Genomic DNA, 24,495 nt, shown 5'->3' on the forward strand with positions numbered 1-24,495 from the left:
TGGAGGCCAAGATGGCCAAACTTCATCTCTCATACTTCAGACATATTGTCAGGAGGGAGCAGTCACTGGAGAAGGATATCATGTTTGGTAAGGTGTAGGGACAGAGAAAAAATAGGAAGACCCCAACAAGATGTATTGGCCAGGTGGCAGTATCGATGGACTCAAGTGTGGCAACAGTAGAAAGGTTTGCCCAGGATTGGGCAGTGTTTCGTTCTGCTGTGCATAAGGTCGCTATGGGTTGGTACTGACTCGATGGCACCTAATAATAACAACATCATTATTGTTAAGTGCTGTGGAGTTGGTTTTAGATTCATAGCGACTCTGTGCAAGGTTTCTGAGGCTTTAAATTTTTGTGGGAGCAGAAAGCTTTTCATTCTCCCGCATATCAGTATAGACACGTTACTGGTAGGTGCTACTGAGTTGATTTCTTACTCATGGCAACCCCATGTGACAGAGTAGAACTGCTCTATAGAAATCTTTCTTGAAGCAGATGTTCAGGTGTTCCTTTTGTGGAGCCACTGGATTTCAAATGGCCAAATTTTCAGTTAGTGGCAGTGTGCTTAATTATTTGTGCTACCAGAGCTCCTTAAAGACGTCTAGTTCCATATTTTATTCAATGGGTCATAGACTGTTAATATTATTTATTTTGATGCCCAATTTATCCCAGATTTTCCCAGTGAAAGTCTCTTAAAGCTGGTTTATGTTCTTTCAACACACATATCCCCTCATAATTTCTGAGTATTTTTTTGCTTTCTGGCTTATTTTGTACTCTTTAAAAAAAAAAAAAAATTTTTTTATTGTGAATTGAGTGAAGGTTTATTAGAACAGACCACCAGTCCCACATTCAACAAATTATATACTTCGTGTCATTACAATGATTGCAGTCCACAAATATTCACCTCTATTCACTTTTTCATCCTCTTCCCTCCTCCCTCTGCCCTATAACCATTATAGAGTGTTTCACTTAGCAAGAAAATCTTTTCTTAACTTTTTACAATGGTCTCATGTCATATTTGTCCTTTCAGGCCCAGCGAGGCAGTCATTTCTCTAAGGGGTGTCAGCACCTTTGTGGTGCATATGTCTGAATGCTGTGTGTGCACAATGCAATGGAGGAGAGGGCTGCTCTTCCAAAGTTCATACAATATTTGTTCACTCACACACACACCTTTAGTTCTTTATGTTGAAATTTACAAGTTTGCACTGATAACCTCCATTTCGAACTTAACACCAGAGTTGACTTTAGTCTTTCCTTTGCCAATTTGTAACACTTCTCGCCCCAAATAAGAAATCTGGCTCCCATTATTCTTAAATGCTGCAAACCCTGACCTCTGCATGGATGTCCTCATCATCATACTTGGGGTGTGAATCCCTAACCCAGGCCACACCCCTAGCTCCCATGTGGACCACTCTACAGCAGGCTTTACATCCTGGGGACACTTAGCTTGCTTGGCCCCACTTAACAGCCTAATTGCGGGCAAGGGAAAAGCACTGTGCAAGGAAGAAACCCTGAAGCTTAAGTAGTAAAGTTCTCCTTGGAGGAAGTTAGAGTGAATGTGCCTAGGCCCAGTACTTGGCAACAAACAGAACAGGCATCAAAACCACAGATGTGACTGAAGAACTCTGTATCCAGTCTGTTCCTTTATTAAACACTGACCCATGATTTGTCCCACCCTAGGAAACAGGTTCTTACAGTTTCACCGTTTAACCAAGAATGACACAGATGGCCTATAAGGTCTTATCATTTTAATTGACTTTAATGATTATTGCTCATCTGCAAGGATTAATATTGCATTCATTAAAAATCATTCAATAAAAAAAAAAAAAAACTTGTTCCTCCCAAGTTGCTCTCCACACGCTCCCTCTGATGTCAGACATTCTTCCATAGTGTCTTTTGTTACATGGCTTGACAGAGACGGAGCCCTTACCTATTATTCCTATGGACACAGTAATAGATATGGGAGCAGGGGCAGGCCAGAGAGCGGCAGGATTGGGCCCTTCCCTCCAGCAGAGCTGATGTGATAGATACACTGTTGGCCAGGTTACTTCCGTAATGGACACGGTGTTCTGATTGGGTGGTTAAATGCCCAGGGCGGGGTGGGGTGGGTGGGGGGAGGTATGTGTGTGGGAAAGTTTGAATTGCTATCGTCTACAGAGAAGAAAGCACAGTTATACTGGCAAGGAATGGGAAGGGACTGGGTGGGGAGAAAAGGCAAGTAAAGAGAAAAAGTTTTGGCAAGACAACTGTCCCCTGCTAGGAAGCTACAGGTGAAATCTTTCCTTTCTTATATTCCTGTTTTCAACATCTGTCTCTCTGAGCAGTGGCAATCAAGAAATGAAAATTTCTAGTACCTAGCACTAACACCTGACCCAGCTTTGAAGGGTCACAAGCTAGAACAAGTTGAAGACTTAGACTCCTGGATATTTATATAGTTAAAGCTCATGAGCAGAATAAAGCTCATTTGACCATGCAGAGATGCTGGTAAGCAGGGTGCATGGCATGGGAACGCACCTCTCTGATCTCTGAGAGAACCTCTCTGGGGATTTTTCCAGAGCATGATGAGCCAGGACCTCCTGATTACTTTGTATCAGTCAAAAGTGGTACCATTTCTGTAAAACGAATGTTACACAGGGCTTGAAGTCCCAGACAAATTACACAAAGCTGGATTTCCTTTCACACCCTGGCCAATTTATCCTCCCATCTCCCATCCGTTTAACCAAGATTTAAATCTCTTTAAATATTTTAGGTTGCAGAAGCATAGCTGACCAGAAATGAACTCTTATATTAAAGGATAAATCCTAAAGATAGAGCTCAGTGCTGCCTACTCAGTAGTGGCTTAGGAAATTTGCCTTCAGCATAAGCTGCATGGGGCAGGGCTGATAGAATTTGCTGTTATGGCCCCAGTTCAGTGATGCTATAAATGATGATGCAGAAACAGAGGGACTTATCAGAGTCTGAGGCCAGCATTTCACTAGATTCAACTCTGCACTCTTAGTTCCAAAGGTTTCAGATAGAAACTGGTAACAACTAACCAACCCCCAAGCAATTCCTCAGTGTTAACACTAAACATTTTCTTTAAAGGGGTATTATTATTATTATTATTTTGTACAACAGAAATAACAAATGCCAGGGGACAAAATTCAACTTAATGATAAAGTGCAGTCTGATTAAAAACTAGAAAAATGAGGATAGGGTGGGAGTGACAGAAGGTTTGTACTAAATCCAAGTGGACCTATTGGAGCTTAACAAACAACACTCACTAGTATGCACGCATCTCTGAACCAGACATACCAACTTTACATAGGAAACAGGGCTTGGAACTTTAAAGGGAAATGGACATGCACCACCTATGTCTAACCTACCTGGCTGATAAGGAACCACCCCTGCTCCTCTGAGAAGTGAAAGAGCACTGATTTCAGCAGCTAAGAAATGGGCTCTTTTAAGGCAATTTAGACATTGCAGATTGTTCCATACAGAAAGTACCTTAGCATTTCCTGTTAATATGGTACCCAATTAAGACTAAAACCCAAGCCAGAATTGGTAAAGAGAGAATCACCTTTCTAGGCTGAGAGAGTAAAATCCTTCTTTAGTGACTAGGGTGAGGAATCTTGAACTTCAGATTCATCTAAAGAGTCATGAAGCAAGTTCCTGTGTGGTCTGCAGAACTTGGATAATGAGATGAAAAAGGAAGAATGAAATTATAGGGAAGAAAAACAAAAAACAAAACAAAACAAAAAAACAATTTTTTTTTTTAAAAAAAGAGGAAAGGAATAAGAAGAAAATAAAAATTATCTTTAAAAAATTTCTTTTAGACTTGGGTGGTTTGTGTGGACTGGTCCTTGGTAACATGGTCCATTAGTATCTGTACAGAAAGAGACAAACTGGTTAGCACCTGTGAGTTCTAAGAGAAGTTTCAGAAGCAGCACATTCTCCATGGTCACTCCAGGGCCCAGGCTGGGGACCCCTGCCATCATTCCCCAGGCTGTCAGTGAGCTCAGCATTCTTTCCTGGTTTCTCCTAGGGTTTGGATGATGCCATCTCTGATTTTCTATTTCCTGCTCCTTGATAATATAACTCAGAGGTTTTCGGCCCTGCCCATACTTTAAAATAATCCGGATAGCTTTTATAATATAACTTTGCCCGGGCCCTATATCTTGCTCCAACAGTATCAGAATCTCTGGGGGGTGAGGGCCAAGCTCTAAAACTTCCAAAAACTTGTAATTTACATCTGCTGCTGGATATACAATTTTGCTGCCAACCTTGTTACTTTGAAAAAGAGTTCTTGCATTCTCCAGAATCAGGTATTGTACCTGATCTTTATTTAAGAAAAGTGGCTAGACTGCTTGGATCAATACTAGGGAAAAGAGCCTTTCAGAAGAACCCTGTGGAAAAACAGGGAAGAAATTACCTGTAATAATTGGGTTTGAATGGCCCATTTTTGTTGAGTCCCAGATATTTTGCTTGGTCATCTGTTAGCTCTGTCAGGTGGGCATCAAATGATGGTAGATGCAAACTGGCAACATACTCATCTAGGAAGAACAAAGTGGCAGGGGAGAGGACTACATTTCAAATACACCTTTCTTTTTCACCTTAAGTTTTTCTGTGAGTGTGGACAATGGCTAGAATAACTCTTTGAAAGAATTCACAATTGAAATAGTCAATGAAAAAAAAAAAAATCCCTCAAAGCTGCCTTTCTGGTAAGGAAATTCTCTCAGTAAATTCAAAGTACATTTCACTTACCAGCGTTAACAAAATAGGGTGAACTTTGTCCCCTTCTCCTCTGGCATAGCTTTTGGCATCAGCTCAGAAGCCAACACGTCACATATATACTATCCTAACCTCTCTACAGCAACCCCTTTCATTGGATTAAATTATAGTTAGATTATGAACCAAAGTAGATATCAGGAAATTCAAAATAGCCTTGTGTCATTTACATTTATTTAACAGGAAGAGATCCATAAAGACCTCAGATCTTAGGATCCTAGATTTCTGAGGTGGTTGGCATAAATTTATTCTTTCCCAAAGATGTTGTTGTTAAGTGACAATGAGTTGATTCCAACTCATAGTGATCTGGTATAGGATTTCCGAGGAGTGGCTGGTAGGTTTGAACTACCAACCTGGTGGTTAGCTGTCCAGAGCATTAACCCATAGCGCCACACCAGGACCCCTTCAACAGATAAGCCTTTATAAAAACAACAACAAAGTATTTTAAAACCATTTGAGGCAAGCTGTGGGAGGAACTGAGGGCAAGCAGGGATTTCGGCTGACCAACTAGATGCAAGGCAGGCATCACTGTTTGGAAAAGTAAAGAAGTAGAGATAATACCTTATGTAATAGGAACAAAACAGGGCTGTGTCTGGAGCTATAGGAGGTTGAGTAAGCGGTGGTTTCCATATTTACACAGAGGATGTACAACGAAATACGCAATTGTTTCTCTCTTTTTGAGAGAAACAAGGCTATGTTTCCTTGCACTGGGAAAACCAAGTCAGTTCAAAAAATTTCATAAGGTTTTATAGTATAAGGGTGTCTACTCTAAGCTACGCACTTTTACTTGTCATCTGTAATTCTTAAAACCATTCTTCAGTGTACATATTGGTATTTCCACTTGACTGATAAGAAATGGAGACTTATGGAGATTGTGCTGAGATCAAACAACCACCAAAAATCTAAGACTGGGATTAGGACTCTGATTGCAAAGTCCATGCTTTTCATGATATTCTTTTACCATATGACACAGCTGTCGGATGATCAGTATAGGTGTCTATTGTTTTTCACTCACCCATTTTCTTAGGGAGCAAGTACACATCTTGTTTGTATCGTCCCTCAGGTGCATTGTAGAGTTCTATCAGTGCCAATGCCTAGGGTGGGAAGCGAGGGTCAGAAACAGAAGAAATACTTCCTAGACAAAGGCATAAAAACAAGTAGGCCTAAAAGGGTCTTCATAGTAAGTACTACAGTGATCTACCAGAGTGACAGCAACTTCCTTTCTTCAGTACTTGAAGAAGCCTCAGTCTTGACAACAGACCAGGTTGATAAGAATACATAGCATGGTGCTCACTTCATCACTTCATACAGGTCCCAACCTCCCTCCTCCCCACCACCACCACCACAGGAACTCGTATTTCTGCCCAGTCCCATCAATCTCAGTACATGAGAAGCAAGGATGTGTGACACACCTGTGTTGTAGCTGTGATGGACAGAACAAAGGTGGGGACTGTGGAGCAGCTCAGATTGAGAAGTCGACCCTGAAATGGTAAGACAGCCCTGGGATCAGATGTCTTATCCCTATGTCTAGAGTCCAATATCACGCATGACAGGAAAGGACTTTTTTCTTCTTTTAAAGCTTTTATTGTGAATTGAATGCTGAGTGATAGTCTACATGGGAGAACATGGGTTTCGCACTCATCCTATCGTATTTCGTTTCATTACAATGATTATAATCCCCTCTATGCATCATCACTCAACAGTATTTGCTTCTATTCCCTCTTTTTTTTTTTTTTTTTTATGTACACAAAAACACTCAGGAATCGTTCAAACAACCACATTCTGCAAGCCAGCCTCCTGGCTGCCAGCACCCAGCCTTTCTCTTTCCATGAGTCTAGAGTAGGAAAGGACTTTTTAACCCCCTTCTAGACTCAGTCAGAAGAGGGAAAACAATATTTTGGATCAGAACTCAAAAGTTTTATCCTATTTTCTGTAAATCCATTTGATTCTGAAAGGCTGAAGAATTGGTTGTGGTAAGGAAAATCTCTTAGTAAAAAGCAGAACTTTTGAGGATGATATATTTTGAAATTATCCCTCAACCAAAAAACAAAGTTCAATGGAATCTATGCCGAATATTTATTCACTGCCTCTCTCCCAGGGTGCACTGCCAGGGTCTTTCTCAGTGTGTACCTCTGCCAGGAGGACGACCCGTTTACCATCTGGCCAGATGACATGGTCCACCTGAGAACGCACTCGCTCCCATGTCAGCTCAGGAGTGCGGAGGCTGGTCTGGAAGGAAAAGAGCACAACAGGTTGTGGCTATAATGGAAGAAGAGGAGAAAAGCCTAGCAACAAATGAATAACAGAATCTTTACCACATCAATTTCTGTGTTAGAGTGGCCCATATTGCATACGATACAACTGTTTTTCATGCGATCCAAGTGCTCCCGTGTCACCACATTCTTATTTCCTAAAAGAAAAGAAGGTTAGCTGAAGAAAGAGATACTGGAAAACAACAGTACTAAGTGGCTCTCAGTAAGAACATGGAAGAGAGAATGCTTGCTGACATTTAAGAAAATGTGCACCCTATGGGAAAAGAAGACTATTTCATAGCTGCTCCTTAGGCTCAGTTGTTTGGTTCAAGATTGAGCAAGATAAAAGGTCACCAGGACAAAACCTTCTTGCTCTGGAAGACATGCTAAGGTTCTGACAGATTGCTGGAACTCTCCAGTTCTGAGAGTTCTAAATGTAGAACCTACTTTGTATCTAGGTCATTCAAACCACTTTTCAAGAGTTAGCTTCCAAGTTAACACCTCTCCATGTATCAAAGCACTGATGCTTACCTGTGCAAGTTATTACGACATCAACTTGCCGGATGACTTCATTTAGCTTTACTACCCTGAACCCATCCATGCTGAAAAAAAAAGAAACAACATTATGAGCAAAGCAAGAAGGCAGTGGGACAGAAGTTGGTCACAAAATGAGGCAACTGAATCCTCTTCAAAGTCAGATCTAGTACTTATCACAGGGATGGTAAGTAACACTCTGTGCTAAACTATACACACTGGCCTCTGCACACTCTCCAGACTCCCTCCAGGAAGGGAAATGCCAAGAGGCTCTAGGGGAGTGCCAGGATTACTGTGAAGGGAACAGAGCAGCCCTAGATTTCTGAGAGGAAAGTTCAATGTGATCAGTCAGGAGTCCTCAGAAATGTAAAGTTCCTGGAGTGAATCTAACAGCATGATCAATCTGTTCTTACCAGGCCTGGAGAGCACAGATGGGGTCGATTTCTGTGATGTAGACAATTGCTCCAAGGGCCTTGAGAGCAGCACAGCAACCCTTTCCCACCTGCAGAGCAAAGAAAGATCACTTAGCATCTAGTGATTGTCACTCAGGGAAGCTTCAACCCAGACAGAATAGAAATGGACTTGGTTATGCTATAGATCTCAGTCAAAGTGGTAATTTAGCAGGTATATCATAGTAAGGCTTTGGATAGTAAGAAAGATCAAGAAAATAAAAGGTATTTATCATTAGAGAAACAAGGGCAAAGAAGAGCAGCTGTCATCTCTTAATTTCTAATTTTGAAAAACCTGGTAACACTCACTGGAGATGCACGTATTTAAGAACAGTCTAGCAGATGAAGCAGGAGAAAGATGAGGCTATCTTCTCCCGTACAGCTTTCCAGCCTTGGAAACCCTAAAGAGCAGATCATTCTACTCTGTCCCACAGGGTTGCTATGAGTTGGAATTGGCTCAATGGCAGTGGGTTTTGGGTAGTAGGTCAGGAACTTTGATGGGTCATTGTTGATGACAATAAAACTCTATATAATCAATTCTAGTATAGAGATAAGCAACTATAGACCACTTTGGACTCTACCCTTCACATCAAAGCAAGTCCTTGTGGGGCTCAAATGCTATATACGTACTACACACTTCATTGAATTAAGCCTTATAAAAAGGTTTTTGCTATCATTGGGGGAGGGCTGGGGAGGGAGGGAATGATGCTGAGATTCCACTCCACAAGACAAACTAGGAAAATCTGAAAACAAAACTCATTCTGTATGTCTTATTTAGAACTTTGAAAACAAGGGTTTTTGCTATTTTGAGATACACTCTTTAAAAGCATGTTCTAAACCTTACCTGAGTGCCTCTAGACTGATGGCACAGGTTACCACTCAATAGTTCTAGTAAAAAAAAAATCAAGAATCAAAACCAAACCCACCGCCATTGAGCTGATTCCGTCTCATAGTGATGCTACAGGACAGAGTATAGTAGCTCCATAGGGTTTTGCAGATGGCAGCCTTTATGGGAGGGGAGCAGATAGACTCTTCTTTTTCCCTAGGGGTGGCTGGTAGGATTGAACCATCGACCATGCAGTTAGCACGCCAACACTTCAACCACTGCATCACCAAGGCTCTTTTACATTTCTATCTAGTAAGTTAGTGAAAAGACAGAGAGAAGACACCGAGGCCCAGCTATTTACCTCGCCATAGCCACACACCACCACTTGTTTCCCACCAAACATCACATCTGTGGTCCTCTTGAGGCTGTGGAAACAGACAAGGGCTCAACTCAAACGTGGTAAACTCAGACAGTCCCTCTTCACAAAGTTGAAAATGTGGAGCAATGTTTCATGAGAATTTCATTTGGAAGCCGGCTGATGGTAGTGTGAAATGGGCCCTCTAACAAACTTCTAATGTCAAGGGAAGATCAGGGTACAAGGTTGAAGTGTTATCAGACCAACAACCTACTCTAAATCATACCCCTTAATGTTTGAACCTTGATAAATTTCAACCTACCCATCCAAAATGGATTCTCGGCAGCAGTACAAGTTATCAAACTTCTGTTTGGTAACAGAATCATTGACGTTCATAGCTGGAACACAGAGCTTCCCAGCTTTGGAGAGCTGGTATAACCTAAAGGGAAAAAGGCCACAAAAACAAACACATACCAAGTTAGTTGGTCCAACATAAAATGTGGCAAAATTTGCCTAATTTTCTTTAAGTTCCAAGCTGCCCTCCCGAGCCTTATTGATTGCCCAAGGATATTAGTAAACAAGACAGTTTCCTTGTTAACTTTGCTTATTTAAATTTTCTTTTCTTTCCAAACTCATTTTTCTTTAAAGGAAAAATAAAATCCTTTAATGAAAGAAATTTGCCTCTCTTACATACTTCCTTACATTAACATTTATCAACCTTTAAAAGCCCATGGCTAGTTCTAGTAAACAAAGGCTATCATTGATTCTGATATGGGACCGAGGATGTATCTGTATAATGAGCATGTATAATGTGGCCCCAACTGAGAAACTCTCTTTCAGTTATCTTTTAGGTAACCCTAGAAGCCAAGAATATGTTGCCCAGTTTTACTTTAGGATGTGTGTATAACATATAGTTTTACAATAGATTTTTTTTTTTCATATTTGAAATATAAAATTATAATACAATATTGAATACCATTTTTTCAAGACACACTCACTCCCCACCTCCCCACACTGGTTGAGAATCACTCAGTGAAGTAAATGGGAGAGCAAAAAATGTGAACTAGAACTTGGAATAACTTCATTGTAAGGGCACCTTGGTTTTACAAACAATAAAAACTCAAAAGTCTTATCTAGTATGGATATTCCCATTTAGTGACTAAACATCTGGAACACAGCCCTACAGCCTAACCAAGAGAAAAAGGGTTTGCTGAGGCAAGGACACAAGGGGCAGCTACTCCAGAATCTGTTACCTGTGAACACCAGTCACGCTCTCTTCCACAATGCCTCGGATCTTCTTAAACACGTTTGGATACTTCTTATAAACCCAGTGGGTTAAGTCTCCCCCATCATCCAGGATCTACAGAACAGCCAGAAGACTTCTATGGGCATTCAGGCTGCTAGAGCTGGGGGGAACTTTGAGCCCATTTCTGCACTAAGAAGAGAGCCCTGAACATTTTGGAAGAGCATTTCTTAGAGCTCCTTAGAGCAAGCTTAGACAGTGGATACACAGTAAAAATTGTTGGTGTAAAATAGTTAAAAGGATTCCTAGGTTTGTTCTAGACTATAATGAAGAGCATTAGGCTTATATCAGACTCACTTTAGAGTCTTAAAGTACGTGGCTCCTTTGAAAACAAAAGGAGAGCTGGGGCAGGGAGGAAAAAAACAAAATTGTACTCCAAAAAGGTACCACATCATTTCCTTGTAATCCATTCTGCCGTGTTTTGAGTTTTACCCTTCCCCCAACTTTCCATTCAGTACTCAGTGCCCATTCTGAATGGGTACCAAGCTTAACACTGTAGAACAAAGTCAGAGTGTAAGACCAAACATCCAAAACTTATTTAGGGAACCATGCTTTGAGGGAAAAAGGAAAATCTTCTGTTAGAAGTGCAGCACAGATATGCGTTATTACCATGTTGGCCTGCCACCCATCCATGTTCACACAGCGGTCGATGCACCACCAGAAGTCGTCTTCTGACTCGCCCTTCCAAGCGAACACAGCAACTCCTTTAGAGACAAAAACAATCAGCTGATTCCTCCTTTAAGGAGTGCCCTATTCCGCTATGGCTCTCTGAGACACGTGGGAAAAGAAAAAGGACAAAGAAACTCTCACGGAAAGGAGATAATTAATAAGAGTAAAACATTAGTACTTTTAGTTCAGAAATTACTTTGGTTAAAACTATGGGATTAAAAAAATATTTTGGAGCCTTAAAAGGTTACTCTTTTAAGAAATAGTATTTCATTAAGTGCTCTATTCTAAAGAGGTGACAAAATGAGTAGGAACTCAAAGTTGCTTAGTAGTACAGCATTATTTATATTAGCAAACATCCTGAGACAACCCAAGTGTTTAACATTCAAAAAATAGTGAAGTAAAATCACATGGCCATGTGAATGAGTATTAAAGATGATGCTTTTAACTTTTTTTTTTCAGTGACATAGAAAACTACTCTGATAATTTCTTATTTAGGTTAAAAAATTATATACACTCAAAGATTTATTTCACCTCTGTCAAAAATGAATTTTAAAAAGGGAAAATATGTGAAATATGATCTCTGTATAGTAGAATTATGAATTTTTTCTGGAACCTAAATTTTCTGCAGTAAATACATTTACTGAGCAAAAAGTGAGTAACAAAAACACAAGTATTTTATAGTCCCTTTCTGAGAATCCCAGGAAGATGGGAGGTCCTTAAACCAATTACATGATTGCTTTCTTTTGAACATTTTAACAGAGTTATTTAATTCTTAATTAAACTCACAAGTAATTAGGGTCAGCAGTTCGAAACTACCAGCCGCTCCACGGGAGAAAGATGAGGCTTTCTACTCCCGTAAAGATTTACACCCTCGGAAACCCTGTACAGGGTCGCTATGGGTCGGAACCGACTCGACGGCACTTAACAACAACAACAACAACATATAGTTTAATATTTGGCAGTCTGAAACTACCAGCTGTTCTGCGGGAGAAAGATGAGGCTTTCTGCTCCCATAAAGATTTATAGCCTCGGAAACCCTGTGCAGGGTCACTATGAGTTGAAACCGACTCCACAGCACTTAACAACAACAATATTCGTACTTGTTAACAAAACATTAGAAATTCCCCAGGTCAATAGATTCTTTACAACATCATTTTTAATGTCTGTATAATATTACATAATAATATTACATTAATTTTATTTCCCAATCTCTTCTTATTGATGTTTTTATAGCCCCTAGACATAAATGACACTGTAGTGACAATTTTGCTACACAAGTTATATTTTAAAAATTATTTTGAAGCCAAGTTGCTGAAAACAGCTGAACTTACCAGCCTCCGCCAGTGCTGCTGCCACTTCATTCTGAGTGGAGTAGATGTTGCAAGCAGACCAGCGGCACTGGGCCCCCAGGGCACAGAGTGTCTCGATCAACACCTGTCCAGATATGTAGGAAGACAGGGTGAGAAAGAGGAGGTCCAGTCAGGGATGGAAAGCAAACCCCACTAAGAGAACAATACCCATCACTTCTGGAACTACAGAGGGAAATCACAGAGAGTTTTGTAACCCAATTAGGTGGCATAATAGCACCTAACTTTACCTGAAAGATATATATATATATATATATATATATTTAAAAGTCCTAATAACATTTTTATAACAACCATACTTTGCAAATCTATATCTTCCTAAGTCAAGTTTGCTAAGTGGATTTTAATTATCTAAAGTAGAGAACTCCATTACTGTGGAACAGAGAGGTCTCATTTAATAGCATTTGGATGCTGGCTATTACAGAAGGAAGAACAATGATAAAAATTTAAGGAGAAGCTGTTCTCTTTTGTCCCCTTATCAATAGTCCCTCTTTCGTCTCCCCACACACTCACCGCTGTCTGGGCTGTGATGTGTGTACAGCCCACTATTTTAGCACCAGCCAAAGGCTTCTCCCCCTGAGCACGTTTCCTGAGTGAAATCAGAGCAGACATGTCTGTGAAAGAACAGAGGATTTGAGCTAGGTCTGCACTAGCCACATCACCAATTCCTGCCCAAGCACCATCTAGGGCTCTCCTGGATCTGTTGAGCTAAGTGCGATGAGGCAGAACAACTCTAAGCATATTTCCATGATGGCTGCCAGGGTTAACAACAGAACAGTTGGAGAGTCATCATTCTTTCTTCTACTGCTTCAGAAGACTGAATACAGAATGAAGTAAATTCTCAAAACATATCAAAATGAAAGGTAGAAATGGATCGAAATGGAAAATGAGTCTTAGGGAGGAGAGGTAAGTATTTATGGCACTGGCTAAAGGACTCCTAGATGCAATCATCAGTCCAAGAAGAAAGGCTTTACCCTCAGCAGAAGCCACTTGCTTCTGTTTCTACAGGCTGTCTTCCCTCATCCTGTCAGTTTGGTTTCTCTGCTCCCTTCCATGCCTTCAAGTGGGAGCAATGAGACACTAGTGGGGGTGGGGTGGAAAACCATCCACATAACTCATTGTCAATCACTTGTACTCCTACTCCAGCTTAGGACCAAACAAGACTCTAGGTCACCATATCTTTAGCTTAAAAATCCTCCTCGGTCTATAGCTTCTGAGAAATCTGGGTCTCTGCGAATGGCAGGAGGTACTCTGGTAATTCAGTGGAAGTGCTCGGCTTCTGACCACAAGGTCAGCAGTTCGACCCCACCAGATGTTCCATGGGAGAAAGATGAGGCAGCCTGCTTCCATGAAGGTTACAGCCTTGGGAACCCTATGGGGCAGTTCTATTTTATCCTGTAGGGTCGCTATGAGTCAGAATCGACTCGAGGATAATGGGCTTGGGTGTTTATGGTTTGGTGATTGGCAAGTATGGTAGGATTCTGCAAAACTCACCACCATGTAGTGATCCAGGACTTTCTGATTCTGCAATGTAGCTCTTTGAATATGGTGCCATGGGGGAAGAAAAGAGAAGCTACTCTGTGTGTAGTTACCACATGCAGAGAACAGGAAGAAGGGAGAACAAGAACCCTGAGGCTCAGTCTCCAAACAGAGAGAAGTGTTTATCACAAAGTCCAGGATGCGTCTTTCCCCAGATATTCTTCAAGTTAGTTTTCAAGCCTTAAATTGTTTAGTGAGTCCTGGTGATCCACTAAAGTAAGAGGTGCTATTTCTGTCCCTCTGCCCCTTTGAGTCTCTTACCCACTACTTCCTTTACCTTGCTCTGCAATTTCGATCTCCCGGCGTCCAAATTCTGCCTGCTTGATGTTCTTCACACAAAAATTGCTGCTGCCCTTGGAGTTGGTTTGTTGCTTCTCTCGTGGGGAAACCTCATCATCAGAACTATCTGTGTAGGATGCAGCTAGAGCCAGGAAGGAAAGAAACAAGGACAGGAAAGCCTCAATGGCCCCAATTCCACAGAGTGCTGCCCCTAAGGGACTCTCATTTAAGTTGAGTAAACTCTCTTAATTGGAGTCACCTTCCACGTCACGCTCAGTTCTACTTCTCCAGGGTCTAGTAGATGGTATGAATGAAGCTGAGGTGAATCTTTCAGTGTTGTGGCTCTTTTACTCTGCCTGATGATACTCTGTCATTAGTACCTCTGTTAAGGAGCCACTAATCCTGCATGAGCTCTAGTGAACCCCATGTAATAAGTGCTTGGTTCCAACTTGGATTAGAACCAGACCTGGCAAAAGTGGAAGAATAACTGAGCACAAGAAATGCTATTTTGATCAATCACTGGTTCTTAAACTTAAGCATCTAAAGCATCATGTGGAAAGTTTGTGAGAACACAGACTAGGTCCCACAGTCAGTTTCCCAGGTCTTAGTTGGGGCCCAAGAATTAGCACTTGTAACAAGTTCCCAGGTGCTGCTGATGCTGCCAGTCTGAGGACCACAATTTGAGAACCATTGCTATAGATGGAAGAGATATGATGATCTTAGGAAACCCTACACACTGGATTGTTAATGAGTTGGAACCGACTTGACGGCACACCACCACCCTAAGAGATTTTACACTACGTGGAAATGGCACAGAACGTGAACACTCTGGTTCCTGCCAGCCCTGGAAAAGTCTCTCAAAATGACCAATTTAAAAATACAGCTGCACATAAAAGCTAGAAAAGTCATTTCAGATACATGCAGAAGGATGTATAATAATCACACCTTTTCTTTCTGAATTGAAAAATTTCCTCATCACTGTCTCTGCCAGTCAATCAGGTCTCTTTTACTGAATTCTACACAAAGGGTCTGTTTCTGCCCAGCTGACACAAGTACTAATAAAAATGAACTTCCTCATGATGACAAATCAATTGGGTTGATTTTGCCTTTTTTTTTTTTTTTTTAAGACTCCTTGTACCTCAAACCCCATCCATAACGTTAATAATATAAAGCAAACAATAGTCTGTCAAAAGACAATGACTAGTTTTTGTTACAAACCTCTTTGCTGTGACCTTGGGAAAGCCTCTTAATCTCATAGGGCTCATTTTCCTAAATTGAACAGACGAGGGCTAGATTAGATGCCCCTAATGCTTCCTTTAGGAGTCCTGGTGTGGTGCTGTGGGTTAATGCACCAGAGTGTGAAACCATTTGAACTTCAAGGTCAGCGGTTCAAGCTCACCAGCTGCTTCTTGGAAACCCTATACAGAATTGCTATGGGTTGGAATTGACTCAACAGCACTTAACACTTCCTCTGAAGTCCTGGTGTGGTGCTGTGGGTTAATGTGCTGGACTACAAAGTTGGTTTGAACCTCAAGGTGGGTGGTTCAAGCTCATCAGCTGCTCCCTGGAAACCCTATACAGGGTCACTATGGGTCAGAACCGACTTGACGGCACTCAACAACAACACTTTCTCCAATACTCAAGTCCTAAGATTATATTTATTTCCATGTTAACGTTCATAACACCCCTTTTACAGTTGAGAGAGGCATCATACAAACCAGAAAAAGACTACTTATATAGTGCCAAGATAAGAGGAGAGAACTAAAGGAAAAGACCTAGAGTCACATTATAATCATTTGAGTCTTTCCTACTCCAGAGATTAACAGGTGAGGATACTTCTACATAAAGTTGTTGTTTAAGTGCCATTGAGTTGGTTCAGACGCATAGTGACTTTATATAGGGTTTCCAAGGAGCAGCTGGTGAGCTTGAACTGGTGATCTTATAGTTCAAAGTGACCTTGCAGTCCCATTGCATTAACTCGCAGAACTCCGCAAAAAAAAAAAAACACATACTAAAATGTTAATTTCAATTCAAGCAGTCTTCAGGGCAAGAAAGAAAGATAGGTGGCAGGGAATATTTTAAATAAATTACACTTTCAAAGTGTCTTTCTTTTTCAAGGCCAGTTCTGTCAGCCAAAATACCATTGATTTTCTCCCTGTGTGGCAGAGAGGGATAAATGTGGGAATGGGAACTGGACCAGCACTACCAGCCAGAGATTGGTCACAGACTATACACAGCCAGGGGAAGAAAGTCTCAAAATGACAAAAGCTTGCTTCCCCAGCTACAAGTCTGGTTGGGGACATATCAGCTTTCAGTACAAAAATGGGTAGTCCCCAGAGAAGAGGAACTTTCAGATTTCAGGTAAGTGAAGAATATTGGGTAGTGACTAGCTCAAGTCTCTGGAACATGGAAGAGAGATCTGAGAGGGCAGGTTGCTTACACCTACCTGAACTGTAGCTGTCAGTGGAGGACTGTGAGATGGAGCGAGACAAAGATCTTCGGCCAGTCTTGGTGGGAAATTTGGTGAACTCCTGCATGTCATCAGCAAACTGGATTTGCTATAAGCAGAACATAAAAGTTGAAAACTTCTAACAAGAAAAACTATGAAACGTTCCCTTTTAAAAGGTCATCCACTGTCTTCCCAAAAAGCTACCATTACCACGTGGCTCCCACTAAGCCAGCAGCTCTCCCAACAAAATGAGGGAGAGTAGAGGCTGCTCTGACTTCTTCCCAAATACCAATTTTCCTAATTGTTTTTGCAGAATTGATTTTTGGAAGGGGTGGGAAAGGGGTCCATTGTAGTTAAGACCCAACTTCTTTTTAGCATTTGTCCAACTTCATAATCCTTTGTCATGTTACATGGTAAAACTCTTTACCCTTCTTCCCATCTCTACCAAAAAACAAACATAACCTTGAAGTGTTTCTGATTGCTTCAGAATATTCTCACCCTGAAGCTGGCAATGGTCTTAGAGCCCACCCATATGTCTATACTTCACAATACAGAGTATACGGATGAAAAAGGATACTGAAAACATAAAACACATACCAAAATAAATTCAGACTAATTAGGACTTATTTCTGGATTAAAAATTTCCTTAAATGAAAAAAAACCCCAGAATTAGAGAATTGTTTGAAGAATGTTTCAAAAACTAGCTTCAAAAAATGGCCAATAGCTTATACCTAATATTGTGAAAAAATTAATTAATGCTACTAAAGTGCATGGAAATACTCTCTTCTATTAAATGGTATTAAACCTCTCTCTTAAACTGTGTAAACTCTAATAAATCCTTTCGTCAAAGTGTAAGAAAAACTTCAGCCTCCTGAAATAAACAGGATGAGACTCTAAATTGAGGTATCATTACAATCTGATCAAATATGAAAAGGCTCCTGTGGGAAATCCAGGAAGCCAAATCTACAGCAAATATCTATGGGAATGTAATCTAGTGCAAGTTAAAATCTTCTTTCCTGAGGCTAGCAACATACCTATAACCACTTTCAAGCCATTTACAGTAAAGTGCTCATTAGTTACAGCTGCAAACGCTTCCTCTCCTCTGTCACGTGTACTCTCGAAGTTAGCAGAGCAGGCTAAAATTCAGGCTTAAATGTATAGCCTAGGCATAGGCAGCTAGTATGCAGAATTAGTAGAATCCACACACAATGATGCAGTAATCACAGCAGAGATTTGTGTTTTCAGCTTGCTGTCTAGCATGAATCATACCAAAACACAAGCAGAGAATATAGCCAGTATCTGTCTATGGTGGTGGGGAAGGTGAGCCACTGAGTCATTCCGACTCAAAGCAACCCTGTATAAGGTTTCCAAGGCTGTCAATCTTTATGGGAGCAGAAAACCTCATCTTTCTCCGGCAGAGAGGTTGGTAGATTTGAACTGCTGGCCTTGCGGTTAGCTGCCAAGCTCATAATTCATTACACTACCAGGGCTCCTTATATTTGTTGTGGTGGTGGTGGTGGTAGTGTGCCGTGGAGTCGGTCCTGACTCATAGCAACCCTGATTAGGGTTTCCAAGGCTGTAAAAATCTTTACGGGTGCAGAAAGGCTTATCTTTCTCCCATGGAGAAACTATAGCTGGTAATTTCGAATTGCTGACCTTGAGGTTAGCAGCTCAGCTCGTAATTCATTACGTTACCAGGGCTCCTTATATTTTGTTATACTTCCATTTAAAAACCCACCCAGGCTCAACATTGGGCAAGTTTATTTCTTTAGCTGACTGAAATACGGAAAGGGCAGAGACTACAATTTGTTTAATAAGTCTAATAAGGGCAGATCCTAAAGACATGGAAGGGAAAGATCTTCAAAACCCAACACATAGACCAGGGCCTCCCACATGGTGGTGGTGGTGATTTAACAAATACTAGCAGATACATGACCCATGACATGAGTCCTGGTGTGGCGCTGTGGGCTAATGCATCAGGCTGCAAAATCACTTGAACTGCAAGGTCAGTGGTTCAAGCTCACCAGCTGCTCCTTGGGAACCCTATACAGGGCCGCTCGTAGACACTTAACAAGTAGATACATGACCCTTTCAAAATTCTTCCTGCTGTAAGAGAAACCAACCACTCAAGCTTCAAAAAGTAACGGCAAAAACTCATGCTAAATCTCATATACAGGTAGTCCCTGTTATGAGATCCATTTCTGTGTATTACATTGTTAGCCTCAGAAACCTTGTTCAGGGTCACTATGCGTCGGAACCGACTCGACGGCACTTAACAACATTACATTGTTAAGTATTTGTAAGTTGAGTTGAAACAAGTACATAAAGTGCAGTGGTTAAAGTGCTTGGCTGCTAACCTAAATGTCAGTGGTCCAAATCGTTCAGCTGCTCCTTGAAGAAAGATGTGGCAGTTGGCTTTGGAAACCCTACTGGGCAGTTCTACTATGCCCTATAGGATCATTTAAGTAGGAATTAACTTAATGGCTATAGGTTTGGTTTCTCATTTTTATGCAAGAAAAATCTTGAAGTTTTTTCAGTGATTTAAAAGATGGACTGGCAGCCAGTGAAAGGTGACCATGATAAAGAATTTGCTGTGAATAGGGTCCCGGTGTGGTACTGTAAGACAACTACCATACTGCCAACCACAAGGTCGGCAGTTCAACCTCACCAGCCACTCCTCAGAAACCTTACACAGAGTTGATATGAGTTGAAACTTAGTTGGAACCAACTCCAAGGTACTTAACAATCCTTTCAAAGTGAGGGTCAATTTATATAAAATTAAAGGGCAAGTAGGAGTTGTCATTCTTAATCAGGGGACTGTCAGTACTGCACCTTGGTTAACACACCTTTGTAACTTGATGAACAAGTATCTTTGTACGTCCAAAGCAGCTTTTTAAAGTGTTAAAACTTTCATTCTAAATACCTTAGTCAAAAGCACAACTGCCTTCCAAAAAACACTCATCTGCTCTTCTAGATAGGATTTCCTACTGCATGCTCATGTGATTTCTGTAGTCAGCAAAGCTCGTTTTATTGAAAAGATTAATCCAGGACCAAGGTAAAGACTTTTAACCCAATATGCACTTATTTTGGTGGTGAAGAAAAGAATCAAGAGACTAGCAAAGGTTTTTAAAACAGAGGAAACCTTTCCTCTACCAGCTTCCCTGTTGCTGGTACTGACTGGAAGCATCTCATGGCTGTTCTGCTTCCCTCTCGTGTTTATCTTTTTTCAAAAGGTTCTCGGCATGTTCCTAGACACTGACACCCTCCTGGGGGGGGTGGGGAGTGGGGTAGGGAGAAGGCAGGAGGGGAAATGGCAATAACATTTGCAGCTTTTACAGTATGAAAACAGAGAGGCAGCGGTGGGAAGCCAGAAATGTTTCTTCAGCAAACTAAGAATGGAATTAATAGTCATAATCCTACTGGTAACATATCAGTGTTTCCCACCACTACTGTTGTGCTAATTTATTTTTCCAACTTTATTATTATTTTTAATAGACAAAAAATTTTAAAGAACAGGATAACGAACACTTATGTACCCTCCACCTAGATGGAAGCTTTTCAACTTTCCAAATTAGTTTTCTCTATATTTATACAAATACATACATACATACAGACTTTCAAAAGATTCTGCAACTTATGAAATTCAAACATAAATCCTTGAGATTTTTATCTTCTAAGAATAATAATATTTTCTTATAGAAGGATAACATCACCGGTCAAGACTATCATTAATAATTTATCATCCAGTACCCAGTCTGGATTCAAACTTCCCTAAGAATATCTTTCATGGTCTTGACAGCCTCTCCCACCTTTCCTACCCAGGTCTGCTCACAAAATATATTTGGTTGTTAGGTCTCTTTGTTCTTAAGTGCCCTTGAGTCGGTTCTGACTCACAGCGACCTTGCATAGGGTTTCCAAGGAGTGGCTGGTGAGTTTGAACCACTCTTGCAGTTAGCAGTTCAATACTTATCCTACTGTTCTTTTGTTGTCAGGTGCTGTCGCAGCTTTCCTGTACAGGGTTTCTGAAGAGTGGATGGTGGGGATAAATTGCCAACATTGCAGTTAGCAGTCTAGGACTTATCCTACAGCATCTTTAGTCTCTGCTAATCTAGCAGGGAGTCCTGGTGTGGCGCTGTGGGATAAAGCACAAACCGCAAGGTAGGTGGTTCAAAATCACCAGTCACTCGCCATGAGTTGGAACCAACTTGATGGCACTTGACAACAAACATCTAGAACAGTTTCCTCCCTGCCTTTTCCCAGGAGACCCATATTTTGAGGTTTGCTTAAATGTTTAAAATATTTTGTTGAGAATATTTTATAGGTGAAAGCATAGAATACCAGAAAGATGTTTACCTGTGCTTTACTGACTATGCAAAGGCTTTCGATGGTGTGGATCATGACAAGCTGTGGACAGCATTGTGGAGAATGAGTATTCCAGAACACTTAATTGTGCTCAGGAGGAATCCATATATAGAACAACTGGCAGTTGTCTGAACAGATGGGACACTGATTAGCTTACAATTAGGAAAGGTGTGCACCTGGGATGTATCCTTTCATCATATTCATTCAATTGTATATTAAGCAAATAATCCGAGAATCTAGATTATAAGAAAAACGTGACATCAGGATTGGAGGAAGACTTATTAACAACCTGCGATATGCAGATAATATAACCTTGCTTGCTGAAGGGGAAGAGGACTTTAAATGCTTACTGATGAAAATCAAAGACCACAGCCTTTGGTATGGGTTGCCTCGCAATTAAAGAAAACAAAAATCCTCATATCCAAATATATGGACCCCTGGCAGTCTAGTGGTTAGGATTTGGCCCAAGTTCACCACCACGGCCCAAGTTTGTTTTCCAGTCAGGGAATGAATACTTTATAGGAGTCCTAGTGGGAATACTGGTGTGGTGCTGTGGGTTAATGCACCAGATTGCAAAGCCATTTGAATTGCAAGGTTGGTTGATAAAGCTTACCACTTGCTCCTCAGAAAGCCTATCCAGGGTTTCTACGGGTCAGAACTGACACGATGGCACTTAACAACAACACAACAGTGTGCCGCTGCAAGGAGCTCTGGTAGCATAGTGGTTACGAGTCAGACTGCTAACCTTAAGGTCAGCAGTTTGAAACTACCAGCTAGCTGTTCCGTGGGAGAAAGATGAGGCTTTCTGCTCCCGTAAAGATTTACAGCCTCGGAAACACTACAGGGTCACTATGAGTCGGAACCGACTCCACGGCATACTACCACTACCACCACTACCACCAGTGTGGTGCAGCAGGTTAATGTGCCTGTCTGCAAGGTCAGTTTGAACCACAGGGTCGGTGGTTTAAGCTCACCAGCCGCTCCTTGGAAATCCTATACAGGGTCACTATGAGTTGGAACTGACTCAACAGCATTTAACAACAACGAATTGTGAGAAAATAAATTTCTAAGGAGCTCTGGTAGCATAATGGTTATGAGTTGGGCTGCTAACCTCAAGGTTAACAGTTCAAAACTATCAGCCGTTCCACAGAGAAAGATGAGGCTTTCTGCTCCGGCAAAGATTTACAGCCTCGGAAACCCTATACAGGGTTGCTATGAGTCATACATTGACAGAGAACTTCCAGAGGTTCAAGTCAGATTAAGAAGAGGCCGTGAAACGAAGGATATCATTGCTGATGTCTGATGGATCTTGGCTGAAAGCAGAGAATATCAGAAAGATGTTTACCTATGCTTTATCGACTATGCAAAGGCTTTCGAAAGTGTGGATAATGTCAAGCTATGGACAACATTGCAAAGTACAAGTATTCCGGAACACTTAATTGTGCTCATGAGGAATCTGTACCTAGACCAAGACGCAGTTGTTGGAACAGAACATGGGAACACTGAACATTTTAAAATTAAGAAAAGTGTGTGACAAGGTTGTATTCTTTCACCATACTTATTCAACCTGTATGCTTAGCAAATAATCCAAGAAGCTGGGTTCTATGAAGAAAAACGTGGCATCAGGATTGGAGGAAGACTCATTAAAAACCTGTGATATGCAGATGATACAACCTTGCTTGCTGAAAGAGAAGAGGACTTAAAACATTTACTGATGAAGGATTCGGTACGGATTACATCTCAATGTAAAGAAAACAAAAATCTTCACTACTGGACCAATAAAAAACATTCTTATCAATGGAGAAAAGATTGAAGTTGTCAAGGAGTTCATTCTTCTTGGATCAACTATCAACACTCGTGGAAGCAGCAGTCAAGAGATCAAAGGATTTGCATTAAGCAAATCTGCTGCACAAGCCCTTTTTAAAGTGTTGAAGGGCAAAGATGTCGACTTGAGGACTAAGGTGTGCCTGACCCAAGCCATGGTATTTTCTTAACTTCATATGCATGCGAAAGCTGGACAGTGAATAAGGAAGACCGTAGAATTGATGCCTTTGAGTTATGGTGTTGCAGGAGAATACAGAAAGTGCCATGGGCTGCCAAAAGAACTAACAGACCCGTTTTGGAAGAAGTGCAGCCAGAGCACTCCTTGGAGGCCAAGATAGCCAAACTTTGTCTCTCATACTTTGGACATATTGTTAGGAGGGAGCAGTTGCTGGAGAGGAATATCATGTTTGGTAAGGTGGAGGGTCAGAGGAAAAGAAGATCCCCAACAAGATGGATTGGCCAAGTGGCAGCATCGATGGACTCAAGTGTGGGAACAATAGTGAGATTGGCCCAGGATGCGGCAGTGTTTCGGTCTGCTGTGCATAAGGTCACTATGGGTCAGTACCGACTCAATGGCACCTAATGAGTCAGAACCATTCCATGGCATACCACCATCACCACCATATAAATGAAGAAAAGGCTGAAGTTGTCAAAGACTTCATTTTGCTCAACCCTCATGGAAACAGCAGTTAAGAAAATCAAGTGTATTACATTAGGCAAATCTGCTGCACAAGATCCCTTTAAAGTATTGAAGAGCGAAGATGTCAGTTTTAAGACTAAGATGCTCCTGACCCAAGCCATGGTATTTTCAATAACCTCATATGCATGTGGAAGTTGGACAGTGAATAAGGAAGACCATAGAAGAATTTATGCATTTAAGATATGGTGTTGGAGAAGAACATTAAGAGTACCATGGACTGCCAAAAGTACCAAGCAATCTGTGTTGGAAGTAGTACAACTAGAATGATCCTTGGAAGCCAGGAGGGCTCAACTTTCTCTCTCACACTTTGGACATATTGTCAGGAGGGACCAGTACCTGAAGAAGGACATCATGTTTGGTAAAGTGGAGGGTCTATGAAAAAGAGGAAGATCTCCAGTGTGATGGATTGGCACAGTGACAGCAGCAATGGGCTCAAATGTAGCAATGATTGTGAGGCTGGTGAAGGACCAGGCAGTGTTTCTTTCTGTTGTGCATAGGGTTGCTGTGAGTTGGTACTGACTTGATGGCACCTAACAACAACCACCCTGCATATTTTGGAGTCCTTCTGTGGTGCTGTGGGATAAAGCACTAAACTGCCATGTCTGTTTGAACTGCAAGGTCAGCGGTTCAAATTCAACAACTCCTCCTTGGAACCTTATACAGGGTTGCTAAGAATCTGAACTAACTTAACAGCGCTTAACAATTGCATATTTCATTTTGTACCACATCAGTAAGCACATATCAAGTTGTTCCACTACTAGTGACGCTAAGTTTGAGCCCTCGGTTACAGTGATGATCACCAGCCCTCTCCTTTGCAAATGAAGG

General features: G+C 41.2%; 1 protein-coding gene across 2 annotated transcripts in view; it reads right to left on the reverse strand.

Annotated features, from left to right (window-relative positions):
* Positions 1–3,836: 3,836 nt before the first annotated feature.
* AHCYL1 (adenosylhomocysteinase-like 1) overlaps positions 3,837–24,495 on the reverse strand; it is a 49,053-nt gene continuing 28,394 nt past the window's right edge. The window contains exons 1-16 of one of the 2 annotated variants that reach the window (XM_006865944.1): positions 16,782–16,891; positions 14,334–14,477; positions 13,031–13,131; positions 12,482–12,584; positions 11,091–11,185; positions 10,432–10,538; positions 9,501–9,617; positions 9,185–9,248; positions 7,962–8,050; positions 7,546–7,616; positions 7,078–7,172; positions 6,893–6,991; positions 6,175–6,243; positions 5,778–5,856; positions 4,407–4,527; positions 3,837–3,860 (exon numbers count right to left, since the gene is read on the reverse strand). In XM_006865944.1, coding sequence (XP_006866006.1) covers positions 3,854–3,860; positions 4,407–4,527; positions 5,778–5,856; positions 6,175–6,243; positions 6,893–6,991; positions 7,078–7,172; positions 7,546–7,616; positions 7,962–8,050; positions 9,185–9,248; positions 9,501–9,617; positions 10,432–10,538; positions 11,091–11,185; positions 12,482–12,584; positions 13,031–13,131; positions 14,334–14,477; positions 16,782–16,872 — 1,452 coding nt within the window. In that variant the 5' untranslated portion in view covers positions 16,873–16,891 and the 3' untranslated portion in view covers positions 3,837–3,853. Of the gene's footprint in view, positions 3,861–4,402; positions 4,528–5,777; positions 5,857–6,174; positions 6,244–6,892; positions 6,992–7,077; positions 7,173–7,545; positions 7,617–7,961; positions 8,051–9,184; positions 9,249–9,500; positions 9,618–10,431; positions 10,539–11,090; positions 11,186–12,481; positions 12,585–13,030; positions 13,132–14,333; positions 14,478–16,781; positions 16,894–24,495 lie in introns of those variants that run through there. The other variant, XM_006865945.1, reaches the window with a different exon arrangement.

Source organism: Chrysochloris asiatica, unplaced genomic scaffold, assembly GCF_000296735.1.
Source record: "Chrysochloris asiatica unplaced genomic scaffold, ChrAsi1.0 scaffold00085, whole genome shotgun sequence".
NCBI classification, from domain to species: Eukaryota; Metazoa; Chordata; class Mammalia; order Afrosoricida; family Chrysochloridae; genus Chrysochloris; species Chrysochloris asiatica.